Source organism: Pterocles gutturalis, unplaced genomic scaffold (assembly GCF_000699245.1).
Source record: "Pterocles gutturalis isolate BGI_N339 unplaced genomic scaffold, ASM69924v1 scaffold5879, whole genome shotgun sequence".
NCBI lineage: Eukaryota > Metazoa > Chordata > Aves > Pterocliformes > Pteroclidae > Pterocles > Pterocles gutturalis.
In genome coordinates, this window is record NW_010135522.1 from 11491 (window position 1) to 38452 (window position 26962).

Sequence of the window (26962 nt, forward strand, 5' to 3'; positions counted from 1 at the left end):
AAACCCAAGAAATATGAAATGTGTGTATAAGTATCACAGGATATTGCTTAGAAAGCTACTTGTAAACATTGTTATCAGATCAATTGAGTCCAGATTTTCTTTCCTGGGTTATAACTGTGTAATATTATTTGTCTTATCATAGTACATATAGCTCCCCTCCCATTATACTAACTTCATTATCTGAATAGGATCATGTAGCCTTTACTGCTTTTGATTTAATACTATACTTTAATTCTTTATCAAATAATCTAAATGGACATTCATAAACAGTAAGAGACTGTGTTTGATGTGAAAAGAAATTTAAACAGAAACAGGTTTGCTGCTGTAGGGCTGAGGAACAAACAAATCACCGAGATTTGCAAAAGAGAGAAGGTAAAATGTCTGGAGAGTACCAGAAGCTTCATTTCAAATCTCACTTTTATTGGAATCTGCATATCATGGTAAACTAAGCAGCCATTAGTTGCGAGCCTTAAATGTATAAAGAAAACCACCCAAGGGTCATTTTCCGCAGTGGAATGTACACAGTAAGACTTGCAGTAATACTTCTTGTAAGTAATAACAGAGATGAAATCCAGGGAGAAGCTTTCTGTTACTGATGTGCTTGCACAAGGGTTGCTCAGATGTCTTCTCTGTTCTTTGTACAAGACACAATAGTTAGAAGTCTCTGCTATAAGCACTGCGAATCTATAGTTTGGCTCTTCTAGCTATCACCACTGAAGAATTGCTTGGTGCTGGAGGGTCAAGCAACAGTGCAACTACAGTAAAATAGATCTCACCAGCACTTACTGAACAACTCACAACTGTAAAAGAATGGCTCTTTCAGATCGCTGAGCTACCATAAATTTTTATCCTTATATGACAGAAATGCCTTATGAATGTATGGCCTTTTAGCCATGACATTTGCACACCAAACAGTAATTTTGCCAGCCTTCGGAGCAAATTGTTTTTCAAACCACATCGTTGCATTCATGTCACAGAGAATCAGGTATCTTCCCTTCTGAAATCGAAAGTTCACCTCAGGAGAACCACAAGAGCGAGAGTGGGAGGATAAACAGGCTCAGATGTAACAAAAAGAGATGTTAGACAAATCATAGAAAACACATGTATTTTCCTTGCCAAGTATTTTCTGAAATGTGAGTCCTTGGGTATAGAAAATATAAGTAGCCCGTAGCAATGAGTTTTTATGGTCCCAGGGCATATCTAATAACAATCAAGAAAATTATTACAAATGTTGGAAACCGAAGGTACTGGCTACAGGGGTCATATGCAGGGACTAAAACAGAAACACACCCAACAGAAGACTTCCTGTTTTTTCAAGAGATAGCCAACTTACTTGATCCCTTCAATGAACAACACCCTTATAAGTACACGACATATAATATGCAAAGGTCCTCTAAGGAATGTAATGGGCAAGTAGTTGGACAGATGACGAACATAGCATATTAAAAACATAATTGCTAGGAAAACATAAAGCAGCTCACGAAAAAAAAATTATTAAGCTAGTTCTTTTATGATCAAGGAAGTATTATCAAATTTTAAACATTGCAGAAAATCTTTATGGCAAACTAACCATTTGAAAAAAGACAGGGGAATGAGATGGGATTAATGGTTAATACACCTGTTCTTTTGGGACTACTGGTATTAACACCCTGACATATCATAGAGGTACCAAGAATGTAACACCATTATTCAATTGCTTTTAGTACTTAAGATGTAAAAAATAATATTATATCTAAAACTGCAAAACCACTGACACTGTAGTCTTTATGACAATGCAATCTGTGATCTTGCTCAGATACTAAAACACATCTTTCGTTCAGTGACCTGAAAGATAGCCTTCGTATGGCTCAGGCAACAGAACCTGCATGAAGCTAGATACTGAGGCTTCATGATTCTATTGCAGGCTTTACAAACTGCATTCTCTCATCTCTGTTTCAAGCAAATACATCAACTAACTCAAGAGGAATTGTGTCAACTAAATATTAATACCTTGACTAACTCAAGAGGAATTCTATGAAGTTGACATACTTGCAATATATTTTGAAATTACGACATTCAAAGGTACTATACAAGTATACAGTTTTTATTTAACACAAAAATAATAAAATGACCCTGAGAGTGACCCAGCCGTCATTTTCACAATGAGGAAGTTTTTAGACATTTCATACACAAAGTAATTTTTAATTAATTTTGGATTGAAAATAAATTTAAATTTTGAATATTTAGCATACCTCACCAAATTATTCCATCCTCCAATTAACCACCTTATCCATAAAACAGTCATGTGGGGAATGACACCGCCGAGTTTGCAGAATAACTAGTGTAAACTGAAGTCATGGTTCCACTCAAATGATTTTACTGAAGGTATCTGCTAAAGAAGTTTGGAGTGCAACTGCAGGTTCTTACAGCACAGCTAAATGAACAAAATGCTAGATTTCATACCAATAGTAAGAATGTCTGTACTCTCTCCTCCCATGTCGATTAAAAGACCTCTCAAACCAGAATTTGCTTTGCTTCTGAACAAGACAACTAAAGAGACAAATTTGAATTTCAAACATGGTTATTAAAATTCAGAGTTGTGCATCAAGGGGTCAAGGGAAGAAAGTGAATAGGTATCAGAATTACTTGTCTGAGATACTGTAACTAATGATTTAGCAGAGCATGATTGTCAAATATTGGAGTGCACGTATTAAGCCACTTGGTTTAAAAGAATATGGCTAATGATACCCTCCATGCATTCTTTGTGTGATTTGTACAAAAAAGACATGCTTTGCCTCTTTGTTTCTTTTCATTTATTTACTTAGAACAATAAAGATGCTAATTATGTTCATATATTTGGGTTGGTAGCACTGCAATTAACGTCTAGACTAAAGAAATTGAAACAAGACTAGTTCACACAATAGAACTAATCTATGTCTTCTGGAGGTCATGTGTGTATAACCGCATCTCTTTCAAGAACAAGATGAAATCTAGTATTTGCCATCTATGTCTGAAAGCTGCTGGACAGTATGTGAATTCACTGCAGACAGAGCTTGAGGAATTACAATCTATTTTTCTGCTCATATCACAGGCTTTTGACAAGATTGAATTCCCTTCTCATTGGTGAAGATACTCCATCTGCTCACATAGTTCTCTTTTCAATAGCATGCATACGAGTTTTAAACCTATAGCCTATGAGCATAGGTATAGATAGGAAGCTTTGAGTGCTGTGTGATCATTATCACTTCTCTACAACATTAGTCGTTCTCCCTTTTACATTTCTTAAGTAGTTTGAGACTACAAATTAAATCCCGTGTCTCACAGCATCACAAACATTTGAACTTCTTTTAAATTGCACTTGAACAATGTTAATTTTTGAACAACATTTGTTAAAGATTTCTGTATGCTTCATGTTATTAGGTTCAGAGATATCTGGACTCTCCTATGAAATGAATACAATACAATCCAATCAATATAGTGCTATTCATTCTCTAATTTAATTATGCAATTTTGTTTAAAATGATAGTTGGCTTGATACTTTATAACCATTGAGGCAGTCTGTTTTACTACTTTGTTAAAAGCTATTGGATTTTATAAAAGCATCAAGGCAGTAATAATCATAGAGTGCTGTAATTTAGGGAGGAATAAATAAGCACATTTTCTGTTGCCCTTATATTCATTAATAGGAATTAAATGGCAGGGTAATCACAGTTTTTGTTTTGTTATCACATATTCCATCCACTAGCATCCTCCCTGTGTGTGCATCTAATCTAAAGTTCTGTTCCAAGTAGCCTTTAGATGAAGACTTACAAGCTCAGACTTAGTGTTTGCTAGCATCTGTCATTGCCCTTTTCACCCATATTTCATAGAATCATAGAATCATAGAACGGTTTCGGTTGGAAGGTTAAAGATCATCGAGTTCCAACTCCCCTGCCATGCCCAGGGACACCCTCCACTCAACCAGGTTGCTCAAAGCCTCATCCAACCTGGCCTTGAACACCTCCAGGGATTGGGCAACATTTAGATGACCTTGACTTCATTATTCAAGACAGGTATGAGTTTAAAGTAAATATGTGTTTTGCAGTCCAAAATGGTGTTGATCTGTTCACTGTTTTTTAAAGGCTGTGGAACAACAGCTGCTGTTTTATTCCTCTGCACAGAGGCCATTGCTTTCAGAACCAGAAAGGTCATAGCCATTATTTCCCATGAAAGGAAAATCTGAATACAATGAAGACATGAAGTCACTCTACGTGTGGTATTTGGCATGGAATTTAATCACCTTTATTCATAGGAAAGATAGGATTAAGCCTCAGAAACATATCCAAATGTTTAGTTATTGATGACATTCTTCTAGCTAATAGAAAAATCCTCACAACAAACACAAGCAAAGATAACATGGGACATCACCTAAGAACTGATCTAGGAACATTTACAAGTTACTTACCATTTTGTTCTCTCTGGACTCCAGCAGCAAGCAAATCTGGTTCGCCGAGACTTATATCATTGAGCCTGGTTCCTAGACATTCCATGCAAAGATGTTTGCACCATTCCTCTGCCTCTAGTTCTGGGAAAAAAAAACAACAACAAAGTGTTAACATATTAGTCAAAGAACTGTGAAGTTAAATCAACACCTTCTTACTGACCAGGTTTATGACAATAAACCTTGTGTTGAAACACAAGTTATTAGCATAAAGTTGCACACAAATTTCTTTGACATGATTTATGAACTTCTGAAAGGGTTTACAGTATTAGGACTGCATCCTGCATTTTCAAATTTGAGGATAGGAGGTGGATTTAAGAGAAAAGAGAAAGCAGTACTGAGTATTCAAGGCAGTATATATCTAGTATGCTTTCTTCAAAGAAAAATGCAATTTAGAAAAACATTACATATAGTATCTGAAATATTCTTTACTGCTCTTTAGTGAATCTGAACTATTAAAGCACTTTTTGTTTCTAAAGGTTCTAGAGTATATTCCTAGAAGCAAAGGAAAAATAGTAATAAAAACATATTCAAATGCAAAACTTCCTTCTCTGCTGTACTGTATGACTATGCCTGTCAAGTTAGTCTGAATAATTAATTTATTCAGTTCTGTTCATCCTCTTTTAATCTCAGAGAAATCTGGGTATTAGTCAGAACATTTGTATGAAATTCAAAACCTTCTAGTCCTCTCTGAGTCCTCCATTGCATTCCATTGACATACATCTGAGAGTTCCCTACCTGCCATTCTACCAAGATATAAACTCCCCAATCATAACCCCACAGGGACACCACAACAGCCCCCCCTCTACACTCAACCTCATCCTATCCACTTACGAAACTTAACCTCATGAAATCTCTGGCATTGATCAAACAAACAACATTTCAAGTTGACATCCATAGAGTGTGAAACCACAACTAATGAAAATCATGCAACTAGGCTGACTGTCTTTTATTATAGAGGCACATTTCACCTTAGGGAAACTTTCTGGAGAGCAGACTTGGCATCAGACACGTGTTGAGCACCCATTGTCACAGTCAGTCTATATCCGATCATCTTTAGGAGTGGGTGACTACTGTCATCTAGAAACTTCTCTTTTAAACTGCCACAGTTTTTCATTCCTATTTTTGGGGACATCTGGAAAATACTTTTGCGAAAATCTCTCCCGTGTAGTGTTGAAATTTGGAGAGATTGAAAAATACTGCATGCAAGCCCTGAAGCATTTAATGATGATGACTCACTGTAATTAGTGAAAAGTTATATCCAAGAAAAATCTTTCCATTGGTACAGTCCTCAAATTCTCACTTGGTTAGGTATAGATCTCAAGTGACAGAACCATTTGCTGGACAAGAAAGGGAGAAAGACACGCAATTCTAGGTCTCCAAGAACCTTTCGATACCCTCTTTTTTTAAGGGCCCTGAATAATCAAGGAATAGATTGTTTCTGAGTTATTCTGGCTATCAGCTGACTGAGTTCCCAGGCAGACAGCTCAAATGATAGAGCCTGTTTTGGGATTTTTGAGAGTCACCCAATATCTGTGTCCAGCTACAGATAAACTTGGGAGAATATGTGCAGAAAGGCTGGTAGAAGGAACGTGAGAGTGCAAATTTAGTCCAGTGCTGCCATGTTTCCTTTCCTTCCCTGTCAAAATTTATCTTCTGCCTAAATTGTATCACAGAACAATACATATGCTGACAGAATACATAGCTCTATATAAAGCCTGGAACTTTTCCTGGAGTGTAGTCAGGATATAACATTTTACATATTTTACGAAATCTGCATTTTATGACTTTCTTTCATTATGCCTGCATCCAGACTGAAAGGGTACATTCTGGACATGTAGAATGACATGACGGTAAACAAACACTAAACTAATCTTTCTAATTTTGCAAACATCTAAGGAGAAAGGAAAACATATTGGCATTTCCATAAATCCAGCTTAACATCAATATATATTCAAAACAGGACTGTTACGTAAAAGCAACAAGTTCTATTTATATGTATTTTGACACCACATTTCCAGCAGATTTTTTTGGGAAGCAAACAAGCACACAAATAAAGGCATTGTTCTAGGAAGCTGTTTCTTGTGAGTGTCTTTGTTTTTGTCTTCTCAGTCGACTTGCCTCTCTCTATTACAGGAACATCTAGATCTTTAAAGTTTGGATCCAGAAACTGCCTCTCTGAGTGTTTGGCTGTGGTGGTTTACTTTAAGCGGCTTCTTCTTCACTGCCAGACATTGATGATTAACCCATTCTCCAACTGCCACACAGAAGAAACTTATCTTACTGTGAGCATTTTAAGTCCATGGCTATATTTTGCAAAGTGTAGGCTATAACATGCATTGTATTGCTGTATAACTCAAAATTTGTATCTCACAAAAACCATCAACTTAATACGACAGAAAATATAGTTTCAATGTGGAACTGAAATATCTTCCCACAGAACTGTGAGGATTTGTGTCTGCTGTCAGAAGCACTGACACTATCTACAAATGTGTTTGGAAGGTCAATGGTATGAGGGTACTGTGTGAGTTGGTTTTACCTAATGCATCCTGATAGTTATTGCTTACTTGCAAGGGATTGCCTTCAACCTTTTTCTTGACAGAAATGTGAAATCTTCTTTAGAAGAAGGTGAATTACCTTTCAAAGCCAAAGCCATATTTCTCCTTTCATCATGTACATCTTAAAGCAGTTCACCATTCTTTTGTAGAAGTTCTACAGAATAATTTGTGTTTCTGGACAACAAATCAAATATTATTTTTTTAAAAATTATTTATTATAATTTATAGTACATAAATGCATCAGTCACCGTAGCAATCTTTAAGAATGACAGCTACCACATCACAAAACAGAGATACCACTGTTAATTCTTTATTTTGACTGTATGCATATATTGAAAAAGATGAAATATTACAGTGGAACCGAGTCATAAAAAACTGTCAGCAAAATTCTTCTCTTTTATTCATGTAGATTAGATTTATTGGTGGTAAATGCTAAGATTTTAGTTGTAACTGGTACTTGTCATTTAAAAATTTAGTTTCCTTTTAAGATAATGAAATTCTTGGACTGAATGATAAATTGTAAAGCATGCTTTCAGAGCTATAAATAAAATCCAAATACTTGCATTTTTGTGTTTACTTTTATTCAATTATAAAATGCTGCTGTACAAATATCGTGAGGTGAGATAAAATGCAAAGAGATGGGAGACCTTAATTAGGCACTGTTTATTGCATAAGAAATATTATGAATCTGTAAACTTTTCATTTGAAAACACACACCTTGCTATTGGCAATATTTTCCTGCAGTTTAAGTGAGCTTCTAGGTTATGCCTGACGTTATATGTCATTTCTACTTCAGTTCCCAGGTGATTATACTGGTGCTGTACTTACTCCAACCTCTGAAATTGTGTATCGCAAGCAGGTGATACCGCAGGATGATAAATGGGTTTGTTGATATTATAATGATGAGGAAATAATATTGGCAACTTGTGTTAGAAATATAAATTTGCAATAGTGAAAGAGCGCTTCTGCTACTTATGGTTTAAAACAGTTTATGATCCATGACATATTGTACAGAGAGGAGGTGGTGGGGCAGAGATACACATATACAGCTATATTTCACTTCAGTGTCCTCAGAGATCCTCTAGATATCTAAGGCTAGAGGCAGGATTGTTTTCAGAATCCTAACTTGGGAAGCATTTTGTGTGTGAACTAAACCAAATATTTTCTGAATCCGGATAACTTCACATTTTTTCACATTTACCTCCTGTGTTCCCATTGCACAATCCTACAGGAGCCCGCCATCACTCACCACAAGAAGTTGCCAGCATAGCCAAATACCACTAGCCTGAGACAAAGCCCCAAAGAGGTGACCACTCCTGCTCAGTTCAGCTTTTGTCTCCTTGAATAATACCATCTCCTGCTCGTCGAGGCAGTGCCCTCCTTTCCAGGAGATCCCTTCCACCACTAGCAGCAGCAAATTATTGCATTTGTAAAAAAATGACTCAATCTATATGCAACTCTTAAAGTTTAAAAACAAAGATGGAGGAAGTTTGTCTCTTCTCATGCAGCCCACTTAAAGTGATGTGACCAAGGATTTAAGTCGGAAATAACATGTAAGTAATACTCAAGGTGGATAATAAACATTGTCCTTGTGCAAATTCAAAAACCTCACTTCTCCAGCTTTCCCTAATGTCAAACTATACAAACCTAAAATGTACTACTTCTTTCTTTTAATATCACAAGACCATTAATTTTTAACTATTTCCAGCTATTAAAACTTATCCATATCGGTTTAATGACATTCCCACTTTTCTCTGTACAATTTGAGCATTATAAATTCTTTTGCTTAAGGAAATATTGGATAATGCAACAATTAATCTAAATTAATAACTACAGAAAATGAACATATATTTTGTAACTTTAACTGTTGTGTACTTTGCTAATGCACTTTTTTAACTGAGGGTAGATAAAGTCTAAGTATAATACAAAAATAAAGTTTTATTTTGCCATCATTTGCTATTTTAAACTTGTGTTGGCACGAGGATAGCACACTTAATTACGATAATTACCAAAAGACATTTATTGGCTATAATAAAATTAAAACTGATATTTCTGTCAAAAATAATCCACAGTTATCTGGAGATCACAAACAGGGTTCTGATAATTTTAATTTATGCATGTACCTGTGTTTGTGAACAGCAAGCTGTGTATGCCTGTAGTTATTGAGGTATATGAAAACTGATATTTTCCTGACAATTCCCCCTTCATTTCTGCAAGTCTGATCAAAAACATCACTTGAATAACCAGCACTAACCTACTGGGCCATCTACTATCCTGTCTATAATATAAACATGTACAATGCTAAGTGAGGGCTTTTGAAGGCAACAACAGTATTTAAAAAGATTAATTGTATTGATGTTACTGTCCATTAAATTATTTCCCTAAAACAGACTTCAGATGCACATAATATCTACTCTTACCTACATTGCTCCTCCTTTCCAGTGTAAAATTGCAGTGAAAGCACTCTCCACCCAAACTCTAAAGGAAATGCCCCACAATGCTGACTAGCAATCCCTAACCAAATTAAAGCAGTAGGAAACAAAGTTTCCCATCTGGACTGTTGCTTGAGAATGTAGAAAGAAACAGAACTTACTTGTTGAAAAAATGAAGAATGTATGGGAAAACAAAGAAAAATAGTTAATCTATAAGAAAGTGATTTCTTTTGCTCAATACTAGTGCTAATGTGGCTATATGACAGATATATATATACACATATATTTAGGTAAATGGATAATTTCTGCTATTAAAAAAGTGAATATCACTTTAGTCAGTGATTAATCCTGCAGAAATGAACATGCCATTCTGAGAAGAAAATGCTATTTTGTATATAAATTAGTCCTTGAGGGTAGACTTGTAGGTATTCTTACAGATCGTCTATGCTACTTTACGCTGGGGACTAGTGACTCTCATTATACCATTAATGTTCATCAAGCATTAGTATATCCAACAGATCAACAATGAGCTGACAGAGCGTTATTACTCAGAAACATTCCTAGCAAAGTTTCACTCCCAATTCAAACTTTCACGTGCAAATAATTACAAAAACTTGCCTTAACACAGAATAAATGTTTACATTTTGTACAAAACTAATGGGCCAGTTACAAGAATCTGGTTTGGGAATTACACAGTTCCCCAGGACTGTCAATCCATACCTATTTCAACAGTTACTAACATTAAATGACAATGGCATGAAAGTAAAATAATCTCAGGCAGCTTGTCTGTAGTGGGAATGACATAAACACCATCACTCAAGTGTTCAAAGAGGCTCTGTCACCAGTAACATAATACACAGAGGATGCTATCACATCAACTTACGCAGCTATCCCATGATTGCCAGTCAGAATAGAATTTGCCTGCCTTAAAACTTCATAGTATTTCAGATATAATGTACACCTACAATAATTTTATTCATCTTGGAAAAGTTCTAGGACCTTTGCTTAAATGCATGGGACTTTTAATACCTTCTGTATAAATCTGAATTTTGCCTCTCTCCCATTGTCAAGTGTTTACTGTCTGGTAAGAGGATCCATATCCAAATAAGCTAGTACAAATTCTAAGGTTCATTTCACCTTTTTTTTTAATGTGTTTAATATTCAGTCTTATCTTTGAACTATCAACAAATCTTGCCACTTGAAGATCAGAAACACTGTTATATAAGGCAAATAATTCTAAAAGTGATAAGGACTAGTTTCAATACATGGGAGAAGAAATACACACCATTGTCACTATATGCTTCATTGCTCTTATGCCTTTGACCACACGACTTTCACTCCAGCCTTTTGAACAACGTTAAACCAGTAGGAACACACAATGACCAGGAGACTAGGTCTTTGGAAGCTCCCTTTATTCCCTTTGACTCCACTTTGGCTAAACATGTCTGACTAAAGCAAGAATTCCAGCTATGAGTACTTGGATTTATTAAACATTGTCCCATTTTGGCTGAGCATGGAGGACAGTGTTTGTGTTGCCCTCTTCTGATTTTGCAAAGACTCTAGGAAACCTTTCCTGCACGCCACTTTCAAAATAAAAACAACCCCCCTGAAAGAGTATTTTTTTCTTTCTGTGCTTCCATTGCCCAAGAAATACAGCATTTTCCGCCAAACCCTAAAACTAGTGCTGTAAAGATCTGAGTCCTTGCTACCATTAGAGTTAACAGGATTTTATCTCATTGGAAGTGCAAAGAAACTGATCCAAAGCAATTGCAGACAAATTCTGACTGAATTAATCTGTAAGATCATAACACCACAGTATGTGTTCTACATGATTTTCAGTTGCATAAAATTTTACTCTCAGACAGAACTAAGTATTAGCTACAGATTACTCTCTCTTTTGCTTTATTATTGGTGGATTGTAATGCAGTACTACTGCAAAAAGAACAAACCCAACCCTTAAAAGTTGCATAGCCTAGAGTTGGTACCTAAGGAAATATAATGAGAAATGTCTTTCTTAAATTTCATATCTACAGAATTTAAACCCAATGGGATTTTTTTTAATTATGAATTCTTCACGTTTCTGTCTCTCACTTGACACTTTTCTTGCATCTTTTATTCTCAGTTTTAAATGGGTCTCTACATTTGATGCACCTAAATTTTATATAATTTTAAAAGAAGTTTTATGAAAATAGACATTCTTTGAATGTCTGTGAAAGTAGATGCTTTCTAATCACGCAAATTCTGTAAATATTAGTCTCCTAAAATAAAATTGTAACTAAGTTATGTCATTTTAGATTCCTGATTTTCACTGATATCTCTACCCATATGATCTTAAGTAAAAGACACATGGCTGCCTGAGAAGAGGTAGACTGCTTAAAGCTGAAACTCAGAATCCCAGCTTTCCTTAGTGTAAATAGTTTGGGTTTTTTTTGGTTTCAGGTTGGTTTTTTTTTGTTGTTGTTGTTGTTTGGGTTTTTGGTATATTTTTTGGTTTGTTTTTTTTTTTTGGTAATTCAGTGGAGCACTTCTAAGATTCAGCATAGCAAAAGTATGTCCTTTGCTGAACCAGGAAAACAGCAAGTAGATCCAACTTCAATTATGTGCCATTTTCCTCCAAGAAAATCAGAATAACTCTTGATGAATGCAATCTTACAGAACACATCAAGATTAAATAATTAAAAACTTCAAGAACTTTGCTGAATAATGGCTTGAGGACATGATAACTGGAAACTCATTGACGAAAGATTGATTTATTTCAAATCTTTCATCCTTATTTAAGTGTAAACAGCTCATCATAGAAGTAAAAAGGACATTTATATTTAATATTTTGAACCATATAAAGTGAGAACTACACAGAAAGGTTAGGATTTAGGTTGATAAATCATGGGTGTTGATTACAGTGAAAAACAGTATCCGAAGATGAAGCTGTAATTTATGCACACTGATGATCAACTGCCAACTTCACAGCTTACTTGTGAAATGATTTATAAGCACACACAGTACTAGAGGACAGCAAATAGATGTCCCTTCCTTTATGGGAGAGTTGGATTCATACACTATCAAAAACCAGCCTCCTCCTGTGTTCCTTTCTCGGACTCCAGGCAAAGGTCCTCTTTGGGATCTCTCATAATCAAAACTAAATTTAAATCCAGGTTCTCCCTGGATGATATATTTTAATGGAGAGAACAACTTGGAAGAACAACTTGGAAAACCAATTATAAACAGAAATGAGTTATTAACAGTAGGGATGAGAAAATTGATCATTATCATTTAAAACGAGTTACATAGCACCATAAGCACACCCAAAAAATGGGCAAAACTGTAATATATATGCTGCCATATGTTTTTTCTTATTTTCTGCATTACTGCTTTTAAATGAGGAAATGGCTGACTTTAATGTTACTCCTCCTTTTGTTTGGAAACTGTGATTACTCCTAAGCTCTTCTGCCTTAAAAAGATGCAAAAAAAACCCCTAAACCTCTTTATTTTCTGATGTGTGAGGGTTTAATTACTTAGTCGTAAAGAAATGAATTTGACATCAAAGCTTTTTTTTTCCTGGATCACAGTGTTACAATGAGACCACAATAGCACCCAGATCATGAGAAGCAACTAAATGAATAATTCTCTCCTTTTTTTCTGAGGCAGATAAGGGCAGGCAGACATTTATTCTTTACATTTTCATAATAAATCCTAACATATGCCTCTGCATTGAAACTTTATAACTTTTAAAATTAATGAATCAGTTTCCATTCCTAAATCCAGCAGTGTAAAACAGTAAATCAAAGCATGAATGAAATAAACTTGTTATACAAACAATAGTGAAATTTTGGAGGAGCAGTGCTTTACTGACCTAGAAAAAGAGAAACCTTTTCAGTTTATGTCAGAAAAATTGGCATCTTCTTTTACTTCCTTGATTTGATCCCTCATGAAGCCCAAGGTTTATATTGACAAATACATGTATAATGCTTATAAGTAAAAAAATCAAATTTGAATGAAGGTTTTTACATACACACTACTTAGAGTTATAAATTTGTAGTTCTTCTTCAAGACATCCATTAAATACTATATTTAATTCTTCAGTATTAGTAATGATCTTCTTCAGCATATATAAGAATTTTTTACATGCTGTCATTTATGTGATTCACAAAGGAGACTAAAATTATAGATGTGACAACCTTACAAAATTAAAATGATTTAAAACCTTGTAACTCATGGGCTACAACTGTTATCTTAATTTAGCATGCACGCAGATACAAACTGTCTATAAAGCAGTTTGACATAATCACATGCAGAAACATACAAGTCCTCTTCCATCTTCTTCCTACTCACATTTTCTAGTACCATATGACCATAAATTTAAAAATAAACCCTTAGAAATTAAGATATTGAGCCTTGTCACTTAGAATATTGTCTTACACGATTCATTTTTATTATACTCAAGTCTACATTTTAAATAAAATGGCAATTTTTGATAGGATATGAATCCAAGAAAATCTCCAGATATCAAGAAATGCAGAGCAGGGCATTGCATTTGAAGGACTAGTTAATGACACACAGGATTCTTAGAATCATCTAAGTCACATTTCTATAGATAAAAAAAAATAAACACTTCTTAGCAAAAAGTGTGTCAGTATGAAATTTAATATGGAAAGAAAACTAGTTATACACAGCATACACTGGAAATTTTGCTAGGTAAACATAATATAGAGAAGTTACATATCCGAATAATGCTGATTCGTACTCTAACGCTGACGAGTAACAGCAGCAAGGGCAGCATTTATTAATGGGGGAGTGCTGCTATATCTAGTGGCATATGCTGGGAGTGCTGCTTCCTGAATCACATAGATGCAATGGATATTGTAGTACACTTGGAAAAGATTCATGCTGTCACTGAGCAAAATCATTTTGAAATGACATTGGCTTTTGGAGTGTCCTGCATTAATTCATTTCTCATCACTAGAGAGAATAGAGGAGATAAAAGTCAGACACCCTATTTAATTCACTTCTAATTTTTTCAGCAAGGTGATTGTAACCAATAGCAAAGTTTAGGCTAACCTCCTTGCACAAACAGGTTTACCATGGTAAGATTGTTCATGGTTAGAATATAAAGCAGAAGTTATACAGTAAGGCATTTTGTCATTCTTACTGGATTAATGTTTATAGGAACATACCTAACACAGACCTGTCTTTCCTAGACAGGTTAGCTCAATTATCTAGAGGCTTGTCCATTAGCACATTCAAATGTTCTTTCATTTTACATTTATTAGCCATATTCATTTTATATGCCCACAGCAAATACTCTAATTTGATTATTTAAATTCTGGGTCTAGTCAAAATTATCCGTAACACAATCTAGGAAGAAAAAAACAGATGCAATATTGACTTCATGTTTTATTTGTGGAATATAAACTGCAGTTACAGGACTGATTTTTTTTTTTTTTTTTCTTCCTTGAAATAGAAACAAAATGCTAAGCTACTGAGAGGGTTGGCCAATGAAGAACTTCCTAAAGAAACAGGCAAATTCATACTGTCACTGAGCATGTACCGTCTTGAAATGGAGTTGACTGTTTTCCAACAGCAATCCAAAGAGCTATCTTTGGGGGACATGTTACAAAGTACTTCCCATTTGTTGAAACAGACATTGCTCTTATTTTGAAGATGATTAAATGATCACCTTCTGACAGACTTGGTTGCCTTTTCCACTTCACTAATTCTAGGTTTGCTTAATTTTCTGTTAGCCACTAGGCTTACTTTTTTCTCCTAAATTTGGGATTATTTTTAATATTGTCTAGTTTAGAAACAAATGATGCTTAATAATAAACTGTTTTTTATGATTTCTTGAATAGAAAAATAACAATATTATGTCTGTATTTTAACTTTAGAACTACACAAATTTCTTAAAAAGAGCTTTGTTTAAAAAACAAACAAGGAACTTGAGATTAGTTTTTTGGCTTTACCTTACATGAGCATAAACATGCAGGCTAATCACTCCTTAATGCTACCCAATAATGTGATAGTCTCATAAGAGTTGCTAGTAACTTTATGCTGCTGCAGTTTTCAAGAAAATAATTGCAAAATTACATCCAGGTACCCATACAAACATGCAAAAACAAAGACATTTCCCACATCATCAAAATGTACAGCTTTCCAGAAAGCAAATGTATCTAGATTTCTACTGTTTAGAAGCAGACCAAGAGTCCTCTTAATTTTAATTAATATCCAGCCTTCACTTCAAAGTAAGGCTTAAATCTCCATAAGACATCAGAAGACTAGTACATGTCACACAGACATTACTAAATATGAAGCTCAAACCCGAAACACATGCTAGAATGCTATGTGAACACATTGTTAGAAGAAAAGCATGAATGCAGTTTGGAACTATCCACACTAGTTCTGGGAACAGAATTGTTGATTCTGCCTTCACCATGGCATGCAGAATAATTGAAATGGGTGATCAGTCAATCTGAATTAAGAAAAAAAAAATAAATCCATCTAACATGAAGCAATCCAAAACTTGTTTGAAAGGATATATATATAGTGAGCTGTCACACTAGGTGGTCATCAAAACCTATCAAACAGCATTGCAAGTTTGATCCACCAAACACCTGCAAAATTTAAACCTAATATGATGTTTATTTTGCTTTTCTGGAACATTTACAACTGATAAAAACTGAATCTAAAGCAAAAATGCAAAAAAGTTCCCAAATAAGAATATAAAACTTTCATACCAATGGTAGCTGTTTCAGCAGAAAAGAAAATTAATATATTTGCCATATTAACATCTTATTTGCACATTAATACAGTATTTTATAGGTTTCAAAACCAATTAAAGTGGAAAAACAGGTTTAATTATGTGACTATTAAAAAACTAAAATGCAACTTGCACTCAACAGCTTCCCTCTTGTTTCTTTGATTGATTAACTTCAGTTTTAACCTCAGATTAACTTGCAAGGCAGATTGAGTAGCAGTTGGAAGCAGCTGGAGTTACTTAAAAAAAAAAACCAACTTTAAAAGTAGCCATGCTTTAGGAGAGAAATTGGAAAAAATAAAACTTTTTTAGAGCTAAAAGCTTCATTTCTCTGCATACATTATGAAAACATTGTATGAATGTACCTGAACTGCAGTTGCAGAAAATATGTTCACACTTTCCTGTTTCAGTGCAATCTTTATGTAGAAAAGACTGAAAAGCAATTAAAGTCATACTGAATTGAAGAAGAGTGCTATAGTTCGGGTCACTTTTTAAAACCTCACTACTTTAAAACTACATTAGGAGGAGTACTGTTCAGACCAATATAGCTTTTTATTTTTTATTAAGGTTCTTTGGATCTCTGAAGCACAATTTGCTTCTTGGCCTTAGACTGAAGTTCCTTATTTGAAATAAATAAAAAAGAACAGATTTAGCATAAGATATCCAGAGAATTTAAAGCTGAACATCCCAAACTGACAGAGGAACTACTCACACAGTAAAATGCATTCAGGAAAACATTCTTATTTCTTTACCAGGGAAAAGGCTGAGTCCTCTCTTTAAGAGATTTAATGCTGAGTTGCTTGGAACTTAATTCCAGGATCATCAATTACTGTAAACAGGTGAATCTCAGTTGCCTGGGAATACACTATTTAGAATCTGACATTTCTGACAATTGGTATGTTCGTGGCTCATTTGTGTATTTACCTGAAATCTGTGAATCTTGACCATTACATGAAAGAAACTGTGCCATGTTTGTAACTGGAACCCTGTTTTTGGAGATTAACGAACTACTCTAGTTAAATCTCAAAAAATGGAGGCAAGACTCAATAATGCTAGACTACTCTCAGAAAATATAGTCTTGATTAGACTACTGTTAAAAGCAATGCATAACTACTGGGAAGCAGTTGATATTTTAAAAGACAAATGTGGTACTGTGTAAAATTCACAAAAGGACTGTATACTTCTCCAGGTAAGAGGCTGTTTTGTGTGCTGCTGTCAGAGACTATGAGGCCATATTTATTTACTGGAAAGCTTCTTGTACTTTTCTGAAGGGAGCACATTTTCTACTTTTATTTGGAGAGCATAAAAATTATAGATGTGGCAGTCTTTTCAAACACACAGGAAAAGTGAACAATTTGAATTATTGAAATTTTGAGTTATTTCTACCTAATTTTTTTAAACTTAAGTTCTTAAAGTTAAGTCATAGTTCAACATGTTTTCAAATGAAATATTGCCAAAAAAATTAAAAAACCTGAATGGGCTGTGACAATGCATTAAGTACCTTGTCTCTGCAAGTATGGAAGCTGGGACAACTCTAGAAAATCTCACAAGAGCACGTCGTCAGAAGTCACATCAAACTTTGTCTTTGCCTATCACTATATACATGCACATGCTTGTCTTAATAATTGCTTTAGTTCTCACTGCTAGCCAGCAGTGAAATGCAAGTTTATAAGCTTTACCAATCACCCTGACTGCAGTTGCCATTCTGACTGTTCAACAGGCCACTGGGCTGGGTTAATGCCGAAAGCAACATTCATATTGGTAGTGGATTTCTGGCAACTTCTCTAAATGTTATGAAGATAGATGGATGCTGAACACCAAACATATCTTTGTCTTTGTTTTTGGTTTTGTGTTGGTTTTTATTTTTTTTAATGTGTACAAATTTGTCCAAAATGTTCACGCCTAGACTGTACATGAAGTAGAATATCCCATGCTGAATACATAGTTAAGTACATGTTAGTAGCACAAAAAAATTTCTGTGCTCATTTCTGCATGTTATTCTTCTTAGCTTGTCTTCATTCAGTGACAAAAGTGTTTCAAAAGGCTTGAACCTGTTAAGTTGCTGAGAGTCCCATATACCTTACACACTGTAAGTAGCCAAATGTAATGCAAGCTGAATAGTGACAGAGAATGAAAAATAGACTGGGTGTTTCATGCTATTCATTGAGCTCTCCCTAGGCTCAGTCAACCATACATCATCTATCAATAAACCAAATTCAATCTATAAATTAATGTCATGATTTTTCAGCTGTCACTAAGTGTATGCTATTCTCAGGAGAGGTCAGGAACTGCAGAAGTCCCATTATTTTACAGAGTGAGACATATTCACAAATCCCAGGAGATCTGACCTACATTCCATGTAGATGAGCGGAATCCTTTTTATCTCAGCTGATACCTGGCTTCCACTCCAGTGTTAGCAAACTTGTGGAGAGCAGGCGGGGTATTACACCAATCCCAAAGGGAGAAGAAGTAGAAATATGTCCAAACACAATAGGCATGTGCTAAGTAATTGTATCTTCTATATTGTTACAGAAATTTTTTACGTGGGAAAAAATAATGGAAACAGGGAAACAATCTAGAAGACCACCAGTTACAGAGTCAGTAACATCCCAGTACTTTCCAGAAGAGCAGACTGAAAGGACTCCGAGTTTGAGTGAGTGATAATCAAAGCAAATAGATGTGCTGAAAATCCAAGAGCCTTAATACTACTAGTCCCAATAGTTAAAAAAAAATAATGAAAGAAGAGACACAAAGTAAGTGATAAACAGTTACACAGGATTATCTTAAACTTGCTTATTTGCTAACAGTTCCTTGATGCCTCAGTATTTCTTCATATATGTATTGGGTTTACGTGGCAAGGTTTTGGTAGTGAGGGGTATTGCACAGGTGGTTTCTGTGAGAAGATACCAGAAGCTGCCCACCACATTAAACAGAGACAGTTCTAGCCAGCTCCAAGACAGATCTGCAGCTGGCCAAAGCTGAGCCCATCAGCAATGTTGGTAGCACTTCTATGAAAACACATTTAAGATACAGTAAAAACACTACACAGAAGTGTGTGATAGGGAGGACCGAGGGAAAAAGTGTGAGAGAAACAGTCCTGCAGACATCGAGGTCAGTAGAGAAAGAGGAGGAGGAGGTGCTTCAGGCACTGGAGACACTCCTGCAACCCTTGGAGAAAATCATGGTGGCACAGGTTTTCCCCCTGTGGCATGTGGATGACCACGGTGGAGAAGATATTCACACTCCAGTCCGTGGAGGACCCCACACTTCAGTAGGTGGACGTGCCCTGAAGGAAGCTCCAGCTGGGGAAAGCCCACAGTGGAGCAGGCTCCCGGCAGGAGCCATGGCCCTTGGAGAGGAGCCCAAGGAGGAGCAGCTTTTCTGTCAGGACCTGTGACCCCATGTGGGAACCACACTGGAGCAGTCTGTTCCTGAAGGACTGCACCCTGTGGGAAGGATGGGAAGTATCAATGTTAGAGAAGTTTGTGATTGTATACCACAGCTGGGTCCTCATGCTGGAGCAGGGGAAGAACATGAGGAGGAAGGAGAGGCAGAGATGAAGTGTCATGAACTGATCACAACTTCTGTTTCCTGTCCCCTGCACCAGTTGGGGGGGAAGAGGTCGAAGAGCTAGGAGTGAAGTTGAGATTGGGAAGAAGGGGGCTGAGGGGAAGGTGTTTTCAGTTTTGTTTTTTATTCCTCACTATCTTACTCCATTATTAGTTAGCAATAAATTAAATTAATCTTCCCAAGTCTGCCTTTCCTGTTTCAGTAACTGGTGAGCGATCCCCCTGTCCTTATCTTGACACAGGAACTTTTCATCATTATCTTTTCCCCATGTCCTGCTGAGGAGGAGAGAAACCAGCTTGGTGGACACCTGGCCACCAGCCAAGGTTAACCCACTACAACATCACTACACGTTCTCTGTGTCCTAGATATGAATATTGGAAATTGAGGTAGTGCAAATCTCTTTTATCTAACAATACAGTCTAAATATTATTATTGAACATGCCCTGCCTCTTCTCGAGTCTAGCCTCACGTTTACTGGTAGAAGCAGGTGATCATGTTTCTATTTTGACTCTACTGTGAACCAGATGAGAAGCATGGGAACTTTGCAGAGACATGATGCCTTCCTAACCTAAAGCTGCATGACTAGAGCTGGGTTGCAGTGGCTGGCTTGCAGACAAGACTGGTTGTATCCAGGCATGAAGACATAACCAAAGAAAAATTCTAAATTGACTCTCCTCCTCACTAGGCAATGAAAAATATAACCCTTTGCAGATGACACAGCTTAACACGGTGCTAACATTTCTGCAGGCTTTTAAGGGATAAATCTCAAGGCAGTGATGACTTGCTCTGAAGTGTGTTATTCTTAGAGCTGACTGGGACTTTACTGACTAAATGCAGATTCATCAAGACCTAAATGCCCTGTCAGAAATCTACCCATCTCTCTGCCTGTCTGCCTAGCAGGCTGATGAAGAATCCATGACTTCAGCATCAAGGGCAGTTGCATCATGTTGATGTGGGTCAGAAGCCTAAAAGCCTGGGTGAGAATAGATACACTACAACAATCAGGCTCCGGAGACCTGCCTGAATTTCCAAGGAAAACATCCTGTTTGAATTTCCTTCTTACAGTAACATTTTAAAAAACTATTTTTAAATTGCAGTCTTTAGGACAGAGGAAGTAGTAAATTTAAAACCATACAAATGTACAGTATTATGTTCTGTAGTGCCAGGTGCTAGAAAGTATAAGCCTAGGAAATAAACTGAATCCATTTCTCCTTGGTTTACAAAAAACTTCTTAAAATGTTAAGTCTCATTGACTTCTCTTCCAAAGTATCTACCATAGCAGAGGCCCCTACAACATATTATTCAATTAAAGACTACTATATGCATAATACAGCATAGGACAATTAACCAAGACAGAAAAAAACCTTTTGTTCTAGTTTCAACTATATGCTGCTATACCATTCTCTTTTCAGCCTTTGCACTCCTGATACATTTTTTGTTTTATTAATTGTGTTCAAAAAAAGCCTAAACAGACAAGCCATAATCTACCAGGAATTATATACATATATACTATAGTATACATATACATCTATAAATAGGTATAGCTTATACCTCCTTAGGACAGGGAGGCTTCCAAGATTACTTCCAGTTTTATGTTCTATCATAAATATAAATAGACAATGATTATTTTATTCACTTTTTTTTTTTTTTCTCTTCATGCTAAGTCTTAGTCCATATTGTTCTGTACTTTTTGATAATGAAATTTGATTTGGTACAATTGGCTAAATGCCAATCAGACCATCATTACAAATTCAGTGGTTCTTAAGAACTCAGCTCTACCTTCATCATAATAAAATCAGGATAATATGTCTTAAGAATCCGAACAGCATGCGGTAAAAACAACCTTAACTATAACGATAACATTATAAAGTCTTTGAAAAAATTCAAAGCCTTTCATATTGTGGAAAGCAAGAAAGACATTACTTTCTCAGTAATAAAAAGGACAAATACTTCTCAGTGTAAAAGGACAAATACTTACCATGATCTGTTCTGTGATCACCAGAGTATTTATTAACATGGATGTTTAAAAGATACTTTTAATATTAAACACTGAATTTGCTTGCAAACTTCTCCCTTCTTGAGCCCAACATGTTGTTTCATAACAGGATCCCCACATGTAAGAATGCATTTAAAAACAATCCTGGAGAGGTTTTTGTTTCTGCATTATATAAAATAGGCAGCACTTTGAATGAACAGGTTTATTTCGGGAGGAAGAAGGCATGGATTTACTCCTGTTTCAGAACATAGTTCATCTATTCTCAGGTAGTGTGGAAAGCCAATGGTGTAATTTCTCTAATGAATGCCAAGCTATGGCCACAGAATACAAGCATCTAGCCAGATCAGGAATATATGAATGAAGAGGAAGAAAGAGTAATTTTTCTCTATTTTGCATATTTTTTTTATATTTCACATTTCTTACTGGTAATAGCAATTGCAAATCCATACTACAGCCTTACATATGGATATATTAGTGAAAGTGGATTCCATATTCATACATATATCTATAGTAGATCTTTAATATGGAGAGAAGTCCTCTATCTGGAATTCTTTTCGAGGCTTTGTCTCACTCATCTCCCATTCAGTTAATAAAGTTGCATGTCCATTCCCTCTTAAGCAAATTGCTAATAACAACTCAAAATATGAGGCAATTTTATGCATAAAACTCATCAAGATTCACAGATGATTTTCAGTAATACTTTTATTATTGTGTGTGAATGCCTTTTGGCAGTGTAGAACAGGTCAATATTTTTAAAAGCAAGGTGTAAGGCATTGTAGGATACATAGCATGAAGATGTTAAAATACGCCGTGACTTTTTGCCTTACTTTCTTAATAAAATGTGTTTATATAATAAGAAGTAGATTTGGACTTTCATGCTTATAATACCATTAAAAACTATTCAAAATGTAATTGAAATTAATTTATGCCATGAATTATGCAGAAGATAAAACAGTATTTCCATATCTTTGTTTCATAGGACTAGCAGTTATTTAAGACACAGTACATTTATCATATCCACTAAGAATCTCAAAATGAGATCAGGAAGAAATCTTGCATGTAGATGCAAAAAAGTACTAATAATTTTAGATTTTAGTTTAAGATAAAGAGTCAGATGCTAAGAGGTTTGGTTTTTTTTTTTTTCTTGTAAGCCAAATGTTAGACCATGGTTTTAGACTCAATTTTTTACCGTCTTGTGCCCTCACACTAATACAGACTTTGTTCTGGTATAAAACATGGGGGCTGCAGATATGGCAAGGTTCATCAGATGTTTAGCAGCTTATGGAAAAAAAAAACCAACAAACAAATCAAAACAATAAGTGAGCAACTATGAAACTTTCTACTAAATTCCAACAAACAATTCCATACCTCCATATGCCGACATCCTGTACTTCACCATCACTACCCTACCTTCACTCTGTGCTCACTGGGAAAGGTAACTCTATGCTGAACTTCTAGGGCAAAGGCTTTGAGACTCATGTATTTCTCCTAGTCTCTCTAAAATCAAAATTCAGCTGACCTTGCACCAACTACCAGATGAAGCTGAAATCTGCTTGTCTTCTGTTCGTCTTCTGAAGTTGCTCAGCTTCTGCAGGCAGGAAGATTTTTTTCCTACTCTTTTACTCTCGAGGAGTCCTACACATACTCTAAAATGTGTGATTCACTATTATCTTAGCTATCTTCTTTGACTTTTGTTCCTATGGGAACAGTTTATACTTCACATAAATTTCAATCAATTTGAGTAAAACTGTGATAATAAAAGCACAAACAGTGTCTGCACTTCAACATATTTGTCCAGGAAGAAAAAATAATACTGAACTTCTCTACTTATCTAGATACACTATATTAAACATTAGTAAAGAGTGTCCAGACAAGTATACAGTATGTGAACAGCAAGGGCAACTGTATACTTATCGTACCTGCGGTATACACAATTATGTAAAGAAACCTTAGAAAAAGAAAGAAAAAATTTCAGCCTCCCAACGTTTTGACCTTCAAAGCCTTAAACTTAGGGTTTCCCATATTACAGCCCCAGAGTAAGTTTACCTTTTTCAATTTCTACATTTAGAAATCTTACAGCTTTCCTACTAATTTTACCACAGTCCCTGCGCATGCTCCTGCTATGCTGGAAGTTAACCTTTTGCCCTTGCTGGTCTCCATTTGCCCGACTAACTGAGCATGCAGTAGCATTCTCAGCTCAGGGACTCAGAAGTGCGGAAGGGATGATGACGATTTTGTGTGTCTGCTGTTTTCAAATTGAGCAGTTGGCAATTCTACTAAGAAAAGCATATGAGTTTGGCTTCTCAAAATCTTTTCTTTTAAATGCTAATTAATTTTAGAACTAAATTTACACACAATTAATTATCTAAAATTGGCTGAAAAGGATGGAAAGTAATAGTGTAGTACCTGTTCCATCAACAGCTATGTCCTGAAGATGGGGTAATATTTTCTGCCTTCCTTCCATTTGCTAGTTATACATATTGCCAATGTGTATCAGAAAATTGTAATAATGTAGCTCAGACAGAAAACCACACAAAAATGAGGATCAACAGAAAGGCAACAAACTACGAGAAATGAAAGCAAAAATCTAAATATTTCTAATTTATAAGTGCTAAAGTCAGAATAAAGATGCATATTTTTAGGCAAACATTAAAAAAAAAAAAAGAAATAAAAGTCATTGTTAATGAAAAGGGACCTATTTGTCCAGAACAAAAGAATATACATCCTAAATATTAATCTTAGAATATAACATTTATAACCATGACTTAGAGTGTTTGCTCTGAAAGTGGATAGTGTTTCAAATATTATGATGAAAAAGGGAGAATGTAAGAATCCAGAGCAACACATTTAAGTTCATGCAATGCCTGTCTTTTCACTGTTTTCTTGGATTTCAAAATATTGTGGCACATGTGGAAATAAGAACATGCATCTAACCACACACTTTACAAAGTAAGGCCCCTTCAGTACACAAAAAAAAGTAATCACAAAGAGAGAGTAGACAAGAGAGGGTCATAAATTTTCATATAACAATACCTGCCACTTTAACAGAAAAAAGATACCATCTTTCAGAATATTTTCACCTATAAAGGATTAGTTTTCTGCATGAAAAATGTGAACTTTGTATTCCTCTTTCCAGTACCAAAACTGTATTTGGGAAGCTGTTCTTCACTTCCACCACCTCCATGATCCTGGAACTTCAAACTCACAAAAGTAACAGTGAAAATGGGAACTTTAATCTGGTTATTTTTAAAGCTTATGTAGCCATTTGCATTGTTAGTAATAACAGCAGGTCTGATCACTGATGCTTCACCTCGAAGCCTCAATGTTTCACTGTAACTTTAATCCAAAACCTCCAGACTTCTTAGCTGTCAAAAGACATAGTGCTATAAATTACATCTAATATTCCACTGACATCTGGTCAAACTCTTCAAGCACAGAATATTTCTACTTGTGAAAATTATTAAGGAGAAAAAGCCCAGCTCATAATCAGTAGTAATTTGGCAACATTCCAAGAAAAAACAAAAATGAACTGAATTAGTGCCTTTTTAAATGCTAGCAGCAACATAATATTTTTTAAAGAGAAGAAAGCAACATCAACAAGTGGTGAAAACAGGTTTAAAAGGAAAAATATGTACTGAACTATAAAAAACCCACGTGCTGAACACATTGTCACTTGACATCAACAGTCTTTCAATTTCAACATGTAAAACTTTTTTTTGCAGACTTATAACAAGACCTATCACAGTTTGACTGCACCCAGAAAAAGTTGAAAGCATAAGTATATAGAAGGAAAAGACTGTTTATCCTATAGATGTATAAAAGATTTTTATCAAGGTAACTCACAGCAGCAAGACATTCAAGAAATTAAAATGGTGGATTGAATCAAAACAAATAAAAGTTTCAAATCGACTGACTTTTTGCAATACCACAATTCTACTTTCCCCAGGACTTGACAAGTGGAAGTTTTAAGTGAATGACAAAGTATAACCTCTTAAAAATAATGAAGTTTTTTTTTTTTTACTGCAATGACTCTAGGACTGCAGTTCATGCATGCCTGGAAAGAAATAAACCCCTTCAATTAGTTTACTTCTAGATAGAGTCAGGCACTGTATTGCAGAAAAGCCAGACACGTATCGGTTATCTTGGGGGTTGTCAACATTTGATTCACAGTTGCAGTTTTAAGATTTCTCTGTGATTTTGTCCCTCTTCTTTTTCTCACATTACATCTCATTCTCTACTTAAATAATTGAAATCACATTTCAGCCCTAATTTATTTTGTCTCTCTTGTCTCTGAATCCATATTATTGGCAAACCTCTCATTTCGATTTTATCAATAGGTTTAGAAGTTCATAATTTTTCCTTACAGTCTGTCATCTAGAAATCAAAATAAATGTCACACAAACCTGTGCTGGAGGGTCCACTGAGCCTAAAAGAGCTACAGACTTGTATCATTTAATATTTTGCTGGCATCACTAAAGGAAAAATTATGCTCCCATGTGGTCTGTCACTGACCTAGTGCAGCCCAGAAACTTCATTCCTTGAAAGCTTGCTATTATTCAGGCACAATCCTCATCATGCTAGCAACTTCTGTAATAGCACCATAAACTTCAAGCTTTAATCAGTATTCACGACTGCCAATTTCATTTTCTTGCTGGTCCTGCATAGCCACCATTGCTCACGGCATCATATCTACAACTTTATAGAGAGCTTACAGGGCATTTCAGAATGCCTCTCTCAGTGCAGAGACTTGGGTTACTGCCATATCATGGCCATTAGGCTTGCAGAAGAAGAGCTTCTCAATAGATGTGTCTGAGCATAGCTATAGCTACATAAAAAACTAACAGCACCCCCACATGAAAAACAAGAACAAAACAAACAAAGAAATAAACCCATCCCAACAACTTATTTTTTTAAAAGATATTAGGACAGACAGCACCTCAAACCCAGTAGCTAGCATCCAGAGTTAAAAGAATTTCTCCATTTGCTTGACAATATACTGTGGAGTGCAGAAAAAAAACATGCAGGAATGGGGAAGGATTTCTGTGAGGATTTGTGGAACCTCACTGCTTTAACTCCTAGAAATTTCCCTCTGAATTTTCAGTCTCTGTTGCTCCTGCTATTTGCATAGCCGTAGCAACATAGACCGATACTGGGCATATATTCCATATTTGTTCTTCTCATAAGGTCACTTTCTATCTT

At 35.5% G+C, this 26962-nt stretch overlaps 1 protein-coding gene across 1 annotated transcript in view; it reads right to left on the bottom strand.

Annotated features, from left to right (window-relative positions):
• The window catches only part of LOC104467942 (docking protein 6), a gene marked incomplete at its 5' end in the record, with an annotated part of 60315 nt that overhangs the window by 5554 nt on the left and 27799 nt on the right, over positions 1-26962 (bottom strand). The window contains one exon of the mRNA XM_010081916.1: positions 4424-4543. Within this exon, the coding sequence (XP_010080218.1) occupies positions 4424-4543 (120 nt within the window). The remainder of the gene's footprint in view (positions 1-4423; positions 4544-26962) is intronic.